The sequence below is a fragment of the Cottoperca gobio genome, chromosome 24, assembly GCF_900634415.1.
Source record: "Cottoperca gobio chromosome 24, fCotGob3.1, whole genome shotgun sequence".
NCBI lineage: Eukaryota > Metazoa > Chordata > Actinopteri > Perciformes > Bovichtidae > Cottoperca > Cottoperca gobio.
Window position 1 is genome coordinate 17,956,089 of NC_041378.1, and position 16,286 is coordinate 17,972,374.

At 40.6% G+C, this 16,286-nt stretch overlaps 1 protein-coding gene across 1 annotated transcript in view; it reads right to left on the reverse strand.

The window, feature by feature from the left end:
• Positions 1 to 1,945: 1,945 nt before the first annotated feature.
• Positions 1,946 to 16,286, reverse strand: part of cnih3 (cornichon family AMPA receptor auxiliary protein 3) — a 58,975-nt gene continuing 44,634 nt past the window's right edge. The window contains exon 4 of the mRNA XM_029425643.1: positions 1,946 to 1,983. Coding sequence (XP_029281503.1) covers positions 1,954 to 1,983 — 30 coding nt within the window. The 3' untranslated portion in view covers positions 1,946 to 1,953. The remainder of the gene's footprint in view (positions 1,984 to 16,286) is intronic.

Here is a 16,286-nt window from a genome sequence, read left to right on the forward strand (position 1 = left end):
GTCAGAGGATCACCAAAGTTATTACAATTCATCCTGAGGGGAATATGAATGTGCATACTAAATCTTAGGGTAGTGCATCCAATAGTTGTTGACATTTGTCAGGCTGGAAGTGGTGGACCGAGAGACCGACTAACATTGCTAGTTGATACAAAACCTCGACGTCCTCATTCAGAACAATGGAGGTGATAAACTGAAATTATTGATATATGAATATATATTTAAGTTTAACTGAGTGATTCCAATCACTGAGATTGATTGTTTTGCCACAAAAGACTCTTTTGGCAAGCATATTGCCTCGTTATTGTTATTAGCTACATCGGAAGTAATCGTGTATATAAGTGTTTGTTCTTTTAATAACCCATAGCGACGGACTAACAATATGGACTTTAACATTTTTAAGTCACTTAAATTTGCAAAAACCTTCTTGTGTTACTGTAATAATGTTGTTTTTTATCAGTCAAACCAAATTAATTTTTCCTCCCAACCTAGAAATGCCAACTGCGGCGTACATTTTAAATCTAATCTGGTCCATTGGCAAACACATACGCTTCATTGAACATTGTGATACAAGCGAAAACAATGCATGAACACATTTGCTTCCGCTTCACTGAAAAGTGCATTGTGTTTCCATGACCACATATTGGTCCACAGTACAGTAGCTGTACCACTGAAGAACACAATATTCATAACAGATGGATTTTGTGTCAAGGTGGCGCACCTCTAATGCACAAGAATAATGCTAGAAAATACTCACATTTTTTATGATGTATATTCTAATTTCCCCTAAATTAAGGATTCATGTCATAATCCCTGCCTCTGTGTTGGTAATGAGTCGAGGTTAACCTTGTGAGTGTGCTTGCGTGTATGTGTGTGAGAAAATAGAAAGGCCAGATTATCATGCCCGGGAAGATGGGAAGAACAACAAGTACTGAGCAAAGGTTAGACGTACAGCAGGATAGCACGTAGGTAGAACATTAAACATGCTAAGGACTATTATTTTACACCACAGGGGTGACACAGGAAACCTGTATACATCTTGCAAGGGAAAAGTACTCATTACTGGAGCACATCACATTTGACACATCACATTTGACACATCATCCCCTGCAAATTTGGGGGGAGAAAGGTAAGACGCTGGAGGGTAAGGGTCAAAGGTGACATTCTGAGGCAGGGCTTCATTATCATCCAGGATCAGAGGGGCTACAGCTGAGGAGGAGGAGACAGCAGAGAGCTCCCCTGGGGCCAAGGTAGAATACAAAGTGTGCGGATATGAGCAAACTGGAAGGGAAGTTCCCTTCTAAGTACACAAAATGTGTCCAATTGGTGAAACAATTAGAAAAAATAGATTAAGCCCAGGTCGATGCCCTTTGAGCGTCTGCTTCTGTCCTCCTGCTGTAACCCCCCCCCCCCCCCCTCAACAAAATCAAGGGTTTTAGAGTAATTCCGGTGGATCATCTGCACCACTGAGCAACTAAAAAATGCTTTTAAATCACCCGTCACCCAGGTGTGGAGGTGAGCGCTCAGGTGGAACTGTGCGTTCATCTGTGTGTCTGAGAGGGCATGCGCAATTTCAGAAAAAATGTTTGTGCCTGTGTGCGTCTGTTTGTATTTGGGGTGCGCAGTAAGATTCATTGTGAAGGTGTGAAGGATGTCTAATGATTGTTATCGAGCCATGATTTTGAGAAATAGGCCCTCAAAGTTTGCAGTCAATTTATAGATAATTAAAAGCAAACAAGGCAGTCCAGGCCCCAGGCTGTATCCACATGTGATGTTAGGGGTACCAACACACTGGCCATGAATAATAACAATTTCCCCTCTTTGGGGATAATTGTTGGGTGAAAAATATACCAAAATATTAGCCACAGTTATTTTAAGAGGGGCTCCAGGCTTAATATTATGGGTGCACTGTCCTCCCTTGCCTTCCCGTAGGACTGCCGTTGGATTAGTGATGATTCATGGCCCCAGTCTGAAATCTTTGTTGGTCTATAACAAAATAAAAAATAAAAAACCTTGTTAGCTGATAAGGCTGTCCCTCTCATAATGTTTAGCAGTCAACAGCTTATTGTTCACGGGAGTCCATCGACCCTAAAATCAACACATTCAAATGTATGATTGTATCCACTTGATAGTAGAGTCTGAGCTTAATGACTTCTTGCACAGAGTTTGATGGGCCTTGTAGATAAACAGGTTGTCTGCATAAAACATTATTTTGCGGTGTGTGGTTAGGATTTGGATTCCTGTGATGTTAACATTTTGATGTATTGCAGCAGCGATACATCATTGGCGAGAGTCGGAATCCTTGTCTGGTCCCCCTGCGCAGTATGAAACTCACCTCCAAGGCAGTAAACCTAGGGGAAACACTGAGTTCCTTTTTCTACCTGCGCGATGAGTACTATTACGGCCCAATTATTTCCCCGAGTAAAGACAGTGAGATTCCTGGATAGTCATTTATTTCCATAAAGGATGTTTAAGCAATGACATATTGAAACACCATCTACACTACACTTTTAAAGAAAAGCATGCATTAGAGGAAAAATAAAAAGTTTTTGATGTGCTGAGGGAGATGCAAGAAATGTAGATAAGAATATTTGTCTGACATAAGAGAGTTTAATAACTAGCTGCATATGCTGCTTATAATGCACCACATTTACCTCTATATGAAATATGTATTATGTCTTCACTAGATCTAATTCACTGCATGTGTTAGGACTTTTATTTGACAAGACATCGTCCACTATATTACAGACATTCAGATTGAAATCAGTTCATGAAACCTTTACATTTGCTCCATCACCAAATATCTAGCTTTACATTCCTACCAGTAGCAAAAGTCTCTTTAGAATAAAGGAAGAAGAAATGAGTGAGTAGGTATAAGTGTAAAATGCTGAGTCCAACTTTAACTATGATTTATATCTCCAAAAAGGACGTGTAATCTGTTCCTTTTTTTAAATTGAAAGAATATGATGTTTCAAGCCAAACTTGGCTCTGTGTCTGGAACGATGCAATCAGGGGGATACAGCACTCATATCTGAACAGAGAAAAAAGTGCCATCTACAAAAAGCTCAAATTCATCAGAAAACTATAATCAACGCATCACGGTTGTGTGCCTCCACCAAGCAGTCAAGTTGCAGTTTACATCCATCTGTCCAAAATGTCATCACACGCAAAATTCCACCATTTGCTTTATCTTATTCTCTTGCTTATGAGGCTGTATTCAGGCCCCCCAGGACTCCTGATGCAACCAGCACTGTCAAAGCCTCAACATCGCTTCTTCCTCTCTACGTTGTATGGCAGTTTGCAGCCATTGCTTTTGAGGACTTTGGCTACCACAAGAGTTGGTATGCAACCAATAAAGCCTGGCTTGCCAACCTGCACGGGTCTTCGGCCAAACAGCCTGTGCAGTTGAAATTGCTTGGCATGCAAATCACCGTGAACACCTGAATAATGTCTTAGTCTAGTGAAATCTGCTTTTCATCGCTGTTATTAATGTTATTCACAAAGAAAGCCACTTCACTACTCATGTATATTTAACAGTGTGCAGGGCGACGCATTACCGTGACATTCTGGACTGCGTGGCCTTGAACATTACTGTATACGCTGCCATAACAAGGTGATGTTCAGGATGCATTATTCAGATACCCACATGCCTCCTAATAACAGAAAAACACATTTTCACTGAATATCTCTTTAACAGCGGGAGACAAGAAAACTGCTGCTAAGACAAAACCTAAATATATCTATTTGCTTTGACACATACTGCAGGGAAGCAGCACATACACACACACACACTTTAATGCAGCATGCATGCATAACATGGCCGCGAACAATACACACACACACACACACACACACACACACACACACACACACACACACACACTCTCCCCTCCCCACATAGACAAAAAGCTCATTAAAAAAACAAATCCGCTGTCCGCTTTTTGTTCAAATCCCTAATGCATGTTGGTCGACAGCACTTAGATAGAGGTACATGCATGACAAGTCACTCCAGCAACCAGGGAGCACTAAGAAGTACATAAAACTTTACTGACGACAACATGTGAACACAAAAATGTGAAGACAGCGTTGCGTCCCCAAGTGGCCTTGTTGAAGTCCGCAAAAAACTACAACGTTATAGAGGATTTACGCGGGAGCATGTAAGATGTAACTGCTGGTCTTATGTAAGGTGCCGAGTTTTGATCATCAGCATTTCATGTCTGAAACTATTTAGTTGAGCAAAGACAAGTGACACATACCTTTAATTTGGGAAATTACACACTAGAATATTGCGGGAAAATTGCTATCCTCCCTCGCGGCCACTTGGCATTTGGTCCGGCGGGAAGCTCGGAATACTGTGGGCAGGGATCATCTCAATGTCCGCTGCACTTTATCCAATCCTTACGCTTCCTTCTCTGATGTTCATGAGTATCTCTATAGTCGACCATACCTTGCTCCACTAATAAAGGCAAAAAAGACAACAAATTAAAAGACAAATGTAGTGAAGTTTCTGAGTAATCCCGGCCGCCACATCTGTATGGACTGCCTTGGCCGAGTGAAACACATATTCAGAAGAACTAGTTTGTAGTATAAAATGTACAAAGTAGTTAGATTGATAGAGCCAGCAACGAGCAACTGGGAGGTGATAGCCTAGTGGACTGGTAGTACGCCTTCCAAACCAGAATGTCATGAGTTCAATACCAGTGCTGCCACCATTGTGCCCCTGAGCAACATACTTAACCAGGGGTGGGCAATTAATTTTTACAAGCGGCCACATGAGAAGCCCGAGCTGTGTTGGAGGGCCGAATCAACAATAATTGAACTTAATTCTGCTCAATATTAATTTTCTCCCATTGTAAAAAGCAGTACATTATATATTTTGATTAGCTGCGACTAGTAATCTAAATAATAAGGATATTCTCTTCCAATAAATATATGAAATTATGGAGCGGGTCAAATAGGAAAATACTCCTAGAGAAGTAATAAACAGTAAAAACAATCATTACATCAGTATTTTATTTTTAACATGTTAATCTTCACAGACCAATACTGAAAAGGTGTTTTACAGTATGTAAAGATCAGCAATTAATCAACTTTATACAAAAAGCAATAAGTGCTTTTGATGTTTTTCAGTTCACTTCACTTGTTCAGTGAGAAAAGTCCAGTCTGTCTTGAGCTTGAACAAGTGCACTGAGATCTGGTTGAATGTCTGAGGTGGATATGTGTAGGACAGCTGATCATCAGTGATAGAGGATCTGTATCTGGATTTGTTGAACTTCATCACTGAGAATGTCTGTTCACATATGTAGGTAGATCCAAAGAGGAGCAGAATCTTCTGAGCATGTCTCCTCATGTGTGGAAAGTTCTCCTCTTTCAGGGAAGAGTAAAACTCAGGCAGTGAGACTGACCTAAAGTGCTCTGACAGAAGTGTGTCAGACTGCAGGTCAATGAGCTTCTCAACTGTTTTAAAGTCTTGAAATCGCCTCCAAAGCTCACCATGCAGTGCTTCTAACATGGATGAGTTCCTGTGGAGGTGATCAGCTGATGGTGTGGCTTCCTTCAGTGTTGGCAAGTGGCTGAGAATGTTCAGTCTCATTTTCCTCCAAAGGCACATTCTCAAATGCCTCCTTTTTCTCCGGGCATGAGTTCTGCAGAATCCACCAAACACTCCTTGATAAACTTTTTCTAGCGATTTTGTGGGATAAGACATAACTTGTCTTGACAGCTACATCTCTGGATGTGCAATGTTTTGTAAAAAGTCCTTGTTGGTTTTGCAGTTTAGCTAGCAAAGCACCCCACTCCTTTTCCCGCTCTTCATCAGACAAGTTCTTGAACGGCGACTCAAATTGTAATCCATGAACACAGCGACCTGCGCACCACAAACTAAGCACACGGCTTTACCTTTCACTTCTGTAAATACATACTTAGCAGTCCATGTCTTCTTGAAAACGCGGCATTCCGTATCAATCTTTCTTATTTTGCCGTGAGCGGACATTTTGAGGGCTAGCCGGCCAGCATTACTTGTAGCTGTTCACGCGCGCGGCGCGCGTACATAGATAAAGAAAAACAGCACCCTTTTCAAAATAATAGCAACACAGTTAGAAAGTTGTTTACACCATGCACGCAATACAATGGTATTGCTTTTATTTTGAAAAGGGTGCTGTTAAAAAATATATATATACTTTTTCATATGTTATAATTTACGATTGTCGTCACGCGGGCCGGACAGGGCCGGATGTGGCCCGCGGGCCGTACAATGCCCAGGTCTGTACTTAACCCTGAGCTGCCCCAGAGAGACTGTCCCTGTAGTTAGTTCACTGTAAGTCTCTCTGGATAAGAGCGTCTGATAAATGACCTATATAATAACTTCACAGACACAAGCTGCCCTTGCAAAAATAGACCCGCCTCCGCAAAAGAGCTGAAACACAATGCAACTACGACGAGTGGACATTGGGTTGAAGATTTGGTTATCAAGATTGTGTCCCTTGGAAAACATAATATAGTCCTGTCATTAATAAGGAGCTGCACACTGTTGGCACAAGTGCAATACTTGAACATTTGAAAGGCATGTTCTGGGTGTATGGGAAACCCACAGTTCTTTAAGTACAAAAAACATGAGGTGGACTTCACAGGAAGACTGTCTCTACACCCTTCAAGGTCAGCTGTAGAGTAAGAGAACTGGACTTACCAAACTCCTTTCTGCTTTTACAAAATGAGCAGAAAGTCCTTGTTTGCAGTTTCATCCCTATGGTCTGACCACAAACTATTCAGTCAAGGTCTGGTGAGCAGTCAGGTCAATTTTTTATGAACGGCTGTGTTATAATTTGTTATATTTTATCACTTTTGAATTACATTGACCTATACAGAGAGTGGCTTTGTTTATTGTTTACTGTCACAAACAAAATGGATGTATTTTTCCGTCCATCATGACCGAAACCCTGCTAGGTCCGGGCATGACCTTACAGTCCTCCTGTGGAATCTGTTTTTATTTTATTTCACAGCTCAGTTAGTGTTTTGTTGCTGGGACAGAATGCAAACACACATACATAATGCAGATTATATACAACCTACATTGTTCACTTCTGGCAACTGCCGTAACCCCTTCAGTGAATTCAGTGAACATGCTCACTATACAGTACATATGTGTGTGTGTGTGTGTGTGTGTGTGTGTGTGTGTGTGTGTGTGTGTGTGTGTGTGTGTGTGTGTGTGTGTGTGTGTGTGTGTGTGTGTGTGTTGACAGAGGGACCCATCTGGGAATGTGCCTGGCTGGGACTGGAGATCTGTTAATCTGGCTGTGTTGCCGGGGGGCTGCCACTACAAGTATACCATGATACTGCATCACTGCACTTTAGAAAACTTTGTACAGCTGCAACCATGATGTCTGCCGCACCGACATAACTCACAACACTGTGGATGTTAGAATGCTGAATGTGTACATAAGTAAAAAATACATTTATCTAACATGATTATATGTATGTTACTGGGACTAAACTATGACAACACCGCAAACTACAACCTCGGAAATTACCATAGAGACAGTCCCAATAAAAAATGCATTTTAATGTGACAAGTTAATCTGATTTTGTGCACCAACACCAGAGTTAACTCCTCGTTTTTAGAAGGTTTGAAGCCATCAAGAGTAAAAATGTAGATTCTACGACAGTTTCAGAACATCTTTTTTTCACCTTTGATAGATAGTATGCAGCATTGAGTGACAGGAACTATTATGGTGAAGAGTTGAGGTGACACCTCTGACCCAGATTCAATTCCATAAAAATGTAGAATTTAAATGTGAAGCTTAGTTTGCTGAGCCACCAGTTTACCCTACAAACTCCAGTATATCCGCATGAATGAATTGTATATTACCTACCCTGTGAGATAGGAGTGAAAAAGAGGGAAATGGAGAAAGCAATAATAGGACAGTGAGAAATTAGCACCAGTTTTTAAAGTAAATTCCATAAGCTTCGGGACACATAGTCTTGGTTGATGTACCAAACTATGGATTTTATATCAAAAGATGATGACTATGAACAGTAAAAGCCTCTGAAAATGATGATATTTAATACACTATATTGATTAATTTCCCCCTGCATAAAGTATCCATAATTTTCCGCTCTTGGACGTCATCTAGAATCCCTCTTATCACTGTTTTCATTAAATGCGTCAGCAAAATTACACTCGGGCCACATACAAAGAAACAGCATGCACAGAGCTCCAGAGGAATAGCCAAACTTATTCGTTTTCTCAAAATGAGTCAGATTGAGACGATACCACTTTCATGTTCGTGCCCTAAGTATGACGCTAGAGCCATGAAGCCATAATTAGCTTAGCTTAGCATAAAGACTGCAAAACAACTGCAAGTTCACTGGGCTTTGCACGCTGTATCTGTGCTTCTTCTTGGTGATCGGGGCCAGGCACACTTCCTGGAGCCTCGACAACCTCACAGTAACGACAAGAGGAAATTACCCAAGCAGAAATAGTAACAGCACGTAAGTCTCCCTAAAACCAGAAATAGGGTGTTGTTACACTTTTGTTTGTGTTTGGGTGAAACAAACCAGATGATGCATTGGGATGATTACTAGTAGGCATATTTTTAAACCTCAGAAAGAGCCAGACTAGCTGTTTCCTCCTGCTTCCAGTATTTATGCTAAGCTTGGCTAATTGCCTCCTGGCTGTATCTGCATAATTAGCACAAAGACTGTTATAAAGCTATCCAAATATAGATAGGGATATACTGTACAATGTAGATAAATTAAAGACTAATAGCTTAATTTTGATTTATGTTTTTACAACTGATTGCAACTTCAATTGTTTTTGAATTTCATCAAGGAATCATTTAGTCTGTAGAAAATAAAAAATGAAGGATGTCAATGAAGATGTACCGAACCGTAATGTGACTTCTTCACATTGTTTGTTTGTCCGACGAACAGCCCAAAACCCTAAGAAGAACTATTATTTTTAGATATTAACCAGCAACTCATCATCATGTTTAAAAATCCAGGTAAAGCAAATGTTTGGTGTTTTTGCTTGTGAAATTACTTCAACGATTAGATTGTTATCTACTACTCGTTTCAGCACTGAACACCGGGGACATTGTTACCGTTAAGGCTCACAGAAATCCCAGGAGTCCTCAAAATAATGAATCAATAAACTAACCTTTTTATGACAACTCATGGTGCTGCTGCTTTCATTTCAACTCAGCTAATTGCAGATGAAAGCACGTTTAGACCCCCTCGATGAAAATGTTGCATCAGTGTAATTAGTTTTGGATGTAAAAAAAATTAACTGAATTTGTAGTCCCTGTAATGCCGTAGTTTTACATTTAGGAAAATATGCCTATTCACCTTTTTGCTGAGAGATCGATAATACTCCCCACAAAAGCATTTTCCACTATCCTTGCAATAGATGTGTAAAGTAGTTATCTGTAATTATAGTAACTATAAACATCAGACATGGGGACAGCTGTGGCCTCAGAATGTATGTGAAGACATAACAGTTAAAAGAAAATGCATGACAAAAATGTGTTTAAAATTTCACAATAAAAATCTTTAGATTATTAAATAATAATAATAACAATAATAATAATAATAATAATAATAATAAAACTCAGGTGACATAAATAACCAAGGACATCTATAATCTAGCATTTTTCTTGTTCCATGTCAAAACTATTAAAAAAAAAAAAAAAAAAAAAAAACATTTTAAAACTATAATTTCTTTGTTTTAGGGATGATCCCGAACAGTCAACTGCTAAATGTCACATATAATTGCTTGGATTAACCCAATAAATCATGATATATAGCAAATTTTGGTATAAACATCAGCCAATTAATATTAACTGTAAATACAAATTTGATCAGCATATTTGCGATAGCGTCAGAAAGGCAAAATAACAACAACATAGGGCTGTTTGTGGTCTCTCTCTCTCTCTCTCTCTCTCTCTCTCTCTCTCTCTCTCTCTCTCTCTCTCTCTCTCTTATTTTCAAATTCAAACAGCTTCATGAGCATGACCAAAATGACATTCATTATTGTCGAAGCATTGTACCAATATTGACAATTACACCAGACATCTAAACATCTTAGCATGCTTTCTTTACAAGGAGACCATGATACTTTTGTTGAATGAGCAAACAAATACAAATACAACTCTGTCAGCCAATGTTTCTTTGTTGTAGACAAGACTTGACCAATCAGATCCAGTATGTAAATGATTAGTCGGGGAAACCCTTACTCTGTTTACCAGGAATGAAAGTAAATATTGTTTTATACAGTAGATCTGTACATCCCTGTGTGAAATTGTCAAATGTTTTCCTCCATCCAACCTGTATTTTCAACCACCGCCACCCTCTCCAGAAAGAGAGCTCGTTCACTTTCACTTTGCTCTTTTTTCCTCCATTACCTCTGTGCCGAGGCACACAGCTCCCAGACCTCTTACAGCCAATCACCATCCAACATGGTAAATGAGAGCTCCTGCCCACGCTCAGGACACACAGAACCGCCTCAACTCTGGCTCAACCTCTTCAGGTCCAATTAGTGAGGCCACCCGCTACGAAGTGCGCTCACTCACAGCTGAAAAGAGGCTGGACAGCTTTTCAAATATGACTTTTCAGACAAGCCCACTCCGAGAGACACTTGGTAAGAACACCGGGTCACCGAGCAACACTCACAACTAATGAGGGAAATAAATAGAGAAAAAAAGAGATGAGAACATGTGGTGTGTTCGACGTGCAGCTGAGCAAGCACCGGCAATTCAGAGCCTTCATTTCTCCGCTCCTCACCTCGCCCTGGTCACACTGACTGCTGGATTGTCACGCACCGGGTTGTGTACCTTGCAGAGTAGCTGCTCAGATTCCCACAGTGCAGGATGCCTGTGAACTATGAGACATAGATTAACTGCCTCACTGAAGTCTTTGATTAGTCTGACTGGCACTTGAGGTGGCACCGTGGTCCATACCTCTTTGATAAGTGAAAAAACAACAGACAGAAACCTGGAGCCAACTACTAACTACCAGCACAAATACGTTAGAGTAGAATACTCTAGTTTACATTAGCCATCTGTATGTTTGTGCTGTAACCGGGGGCTCTACGGCCCACGTAGGTTACCTTTTGATAGTTTGTTTGTTGGTCTAAATCCAAAGCGGCACAAATGAGAAAATGACCTTCACCTTAGTCTCATTCCCCCGCAGCTAGGAGACCACCAAGTAGGGAGGAAAACGGTCGGCTCGGCAGCAGCTGCAGCAACTCAACTACAGCCAGCACAAACCTCAGCACCCGGAGTCACAGGGGGCTGGTGGAGGGTTGGGTCTAACTTGTGTAGCTGCAGCAACATAACCTGAGGGCAGAGTCATGGTTTGATATTGCTCTGGCTGAATTTGAGCTAACTGCTAACTCCGTCTGTCTACTCGAAGCTGCCCACGCTCTTCTCCCGGTAACGTGACGAGGCGAGGGTGCAAGTAATTTTTCTCGTTTCTGCGATATTGGATTTAATCCAATAAACAAACTATGAAAACACACACATACCATGGATGTATTATTGGAAAGCCCTGCAGTGCAGCTCTACTTCTTCTTCCTCAGGACTGAGGTCAGACTGGCACTACAGTGACTCACTATCACCTCTAGAGGAACAAGTGGTATTACAAGACAGTCAGTTAGCGTGCTACTTTCCGTAGATATCATTGACGTCTTTGACAGAATGTCAACACTGTTACCTCAGTTAAGTCAAAATTAACTTAAAGAACTTATCCCCCCCCCCCTGAAAATCTTGTTTTGCTGACGTCCAGTGGTTTTAACATCTCACCTTGCTGCAGTGATCTATAGGTGTACTCACTATCACTGTTCACAGTTATGGTCACACCCAAGTTATGTTTAGTTATGAGTAGGCCTTGAGACACTGATTAATCACTCAACTGTTTGGTGTTTGATCATTTCTATTTGGTAATATGTGTAACTTAGTTATTTGTTGTGACAGCAACATGATTACCACATCCTAATGCTGATTTTTAAAACCATTGGTTATGGCGTTATTGCCAGCCAGGTGGAATAAAGCTCTGTCTGTCATGACGTGCTACACTGAAGGTTACCTTTATGCTGGTGACTCTTTTCAGCCAGCTGAAGGCAGGAGGTACCTGTTCAATGATGTTGTGCTCGGTCAAGCCACAATTATGCACAGCAGCTCCGCTGGTTAAATTTTGGTGCAACCAGACTGTTGTAACATACCCACAGAACAGACCAGAGACAGGTAGGGTTGCCTTTCAGCCTTTAGTTAGTCTTTAAAGAGCTTGTCAAAGGAGTCCATTGTTGATTGTCAATCTATCTTAGTCATACGTGTGCCATATTTACAACATACATGATGCCTAACCGCTATGGAATGAAATGGGCCTCACAAGGGCATACAAGCAGTACATCACCATGCAAATGATTTCTCATAGGAAATACTGTATGAAAAAATATGATCAGCAGAAGTAGTAGTAACAGCATACACATCTGAAACCACTTACATTTAGAACTACTAGCTTCAAACTTTGGCAAACACGCAACTATATTAGAGCACGGAAAGGCAACAAGCTGACTGCAGAAGAGAACAACAGATGTACAGGTGCTACCTTGACAACCAGGAAACATGTGGTTCTCTTCTTCCTCAATCTCCCAGTCACCCTCATCAAGTACACAATGCTACTCTACACCTAACTCATTCGGGTCCACTCCTTCAATCTGAATGCAGCTTAGATGTTCCTTTTAGCCGTACCAGCTTTTCCTCCCCTGCTCAAGATAAAAAAAAGACCCAGTCGCCAATTACTGTCTCAAATCCGTTCAGATCAGTCAACTGTAATTAAGTTGGCAAAAAATAATTGTAAATATTTTACGACCTTTAAATGATTCATATCCCTCTGATATGCCGTGGAGTAGAGACCCACATGGTTCATGGTACAATTGACCTAATACTAGACTGGTTGGCCACAAACAACAACACAGTTGTCATGAACGGGGATATTAGTTCTGGAGAGCAAAAACCTTTTTTGTAACCGGCTGTTTATTTTCTGCTGTAAAGTTGCACATATATGAAACTTAGTTATCTCTTCATTCAGACACACATATCATCGTCTATCTTTCCTTATGTTCTTCCTTCTGTGCGGTAAGTACAGCAGCACACATTCCTCCACAGACGCCCTGTTTGTTATTATATATTGCCCCCCCCTTGAGGACTTACGTTTGTCACCTCCATCATTGGGTGTGTATACCGGGGACGCGTGTTTGTGCCTGTTAGGTGTCAAATGATCCAGTCAACTAACACACATCACAAGTACCTGCGACGGCTAAAGTGTGTGTATGCGTGTACTTTGGGGTGTTGGGGCAAACACCACATCAACTAACTGCGCGTCAGTTGAAAAAGATATCTCGGCGTGCGTTTAGGTATGTAAATGGTGTTATATTTGTTGTGGTGCAGCAAACTCAGGTTGCACAAGAGAACTCATTGTGTTTTCATCACTATTCCACCAGGGGACATTTGACTTTAGTTAAATATTTCAGCTGCCCCGCTTTTACATATTTCTGCTTACTTGTAAGAGTAACTGGAAAGTCATCCGACTGAAGAAAAAGAGGTATAGCACTATAGTTTAACAGAAATGTGATTTGTGAAACAGCTGTTCTATTAGTTGCAATTTAGCAGTTGTTCATATCAGTTATATTTCAATTTTATCATATATATTATACAGTATACGGCCTATTACTTAAACATTTAGTTTTTTAGTTGTTTGTTTTAATCTGATATTTGTTTTTTATACATTCCAGGCATAGACTGTATAAAATATGGACCCATAGGTTTCTGTTCAGCGTCGCCATCTTGGCCGGGACGGCACCGTCTAACTCCAGGCTAATCCAAAAATGGGCATCGTAGGTGGAGTTGTGATGGGCCCGGGTGACGCAGCAGATCAGACATTAAGCGGCTAGCGACCTGAGACGGCACCCACCTGTCACTCAAAGCGGCCACGTCCCCAATAATGCGTAACTTTAAGCCTGATTTAATTTAAGCTGGTGGGGTTATACATGTTTATTGTGTAATAAACATGCTTATTTCTGATGTGCAGTTGGGCATTTTAAAATGGGACAGGCTCAAGTAGCCATTCGATGAACTGCAGTTTTTGGCAGCTCAGCCCCAGAGGTAGCTGCTTGGTGCTAGGCCCTTTGGTGTTCAGGTGTATAGATGTTTGCTGCAGCACACCAAAAGTAACCGTGTGCTCCATTTACAACGTGTACCTACACGCATGCATAGTTATGAATCACACTGTACGGCGTATTGTTTCGCATGTGTGCAGTTTGGTCAAACTGAATCGTGAGTAGATATAATATAGGGAGTTTAGATCTTGTTAAAGAAAAATGAAACAATGTATATGGACACCAGTAGTATATATTACATAATTTAAAGAAAATGCATGTTAAAGAAAACTAGTTAATTACAAATGTGGGTTTTATGTCTGTTATGACAGTTATAATAACATTAATCTCAAAGTAATTACTGAAATCTCAAACTAAAATGAGGTCAAACAAGACAATCATGCAGGTGGTGAACAAGCAGTTTACACTTTAGTCACATTAGCTGCTCATTAGCTACCAAGAACTGATCGCCTGAACCATGTATTAAAACATGATTTTCCTTTATTCTATATTCTTACTTTAAATATAATCCTAGTTGCAAAATTACTAAAATATTTATATTTTCAAGATATAAGGATCTGACACAACAGCAGTGATATGTTACATACTCAAGGACTGCTTTCATTGATTGCCGAGCTGCTCAAAGACCACTTTCCCTTGAGCTGAAACATCAAAGGCTCCTCTTCTTCATCTTAAATAAACTGAGCTCACTACAGTATTCAGCAGCACTCTGCCGATGCCCTTTCACCCTGAGGGCAGGAATGATAGGCATGAAATTAGAAAATGTCTTATTTTTGCAATTGACTTGATGAAATTCTCTTTCCACATGAGTTGGTGAAGACAGCTGCCCTAGGCCTCAGGAAATTCTTAAAGCCCTCATACATTCGGGTGGAGTTTTGAGACTGGCGACATGTGCAATATCATAACTACGGTCACCGGCACTGCATATGGAGAAATACATGCATTTCAACTGGAAAAAGAGGTGGGATTATCTATAAAAAAAAACTCCTAGCTACATTTCCCAGTCTCAGTTTTACATTTTATCTGTCAAAACAAATGTGGGATGTCCCCATTTTGTAATGAAAGGCTTCAGCTGAGTGTCAAAGTCAGGATTGTCAAGTAGAATATCTCTCTGACTTTGACAAACACTCATGCATAGACACGCAGTATCATGTCTTGTTGAAAGCAAGTGACAGGCTCGTAGTCTCTCTATGAGGAAAGTCACTTGTAGAAGCAGTTCCTGATAGAAGTGTTGGATGTAAGAACGGGTGCGCCCATCACAGCTGGATGGATCGTCAAGTCTTTGGTAAGATTTTGTTCAGCCAGTCTGAATACCATATGCAACACATTCGGTCAGTGTGTATTGTTAGCCAACAAGCTAACTAGTTAGCACACCAGCCTTTTCTCTGCCTCCTGTTTTTTTTCAGCCTGGCCTCAGCACAGGTTCACAGACCCTCTGAGAAGCTTATGCGTCCTCTTCCTCCACCATTTCCTATGCAGCCCCTCGTCTTTGGGAGGCCTAGCCATTCAATTTGATTATAAACTGTCCTATTTTGGAAAGAGAATGTATACCATTGGGGTAATATGGCACAGGACTAAGGATGTTCTAGCACTTAAAGGAATACCATTGTTTTTAATAGTGCTCTCATTGAATAATCACAAAATCAACACCTATTTCATTCTGATGGTATCGTGATATCGTTCACAATTTCTTTTAATGACAACGCATAATGGTAATGATCGCCCCTCTGGCGCCACCCAGAGGACAAGCTTGATGTTTGTAGCCCCAGCATTCTCCGGTTAGTTATTCAAGACTAAGAATCAACCCGATAAGAATATCAGTATCTATTCATTATTTGTATATGTGAATAAATAAATAAAAAACAATGCTGTTGCTAATCTGTAAAAAGTGACAATGATTATAAGGATGCGTGCGACAAATTACAGTAATTAAGTAGGGCCCAGAGCAGATAGGCCCAGACATTCTAACTGTGCCCACGCTTGTGTCTTTGGATGAATAAGAAGAGAATACATTTTGTGTTCGGAAGGTTATTTGGCTGTGTACACTGTTCATGGGTGTATTTATATCAGCGTTGCACAAAATGTCGGCTCATCTTTGACAACTGACAAAGGAGATAAC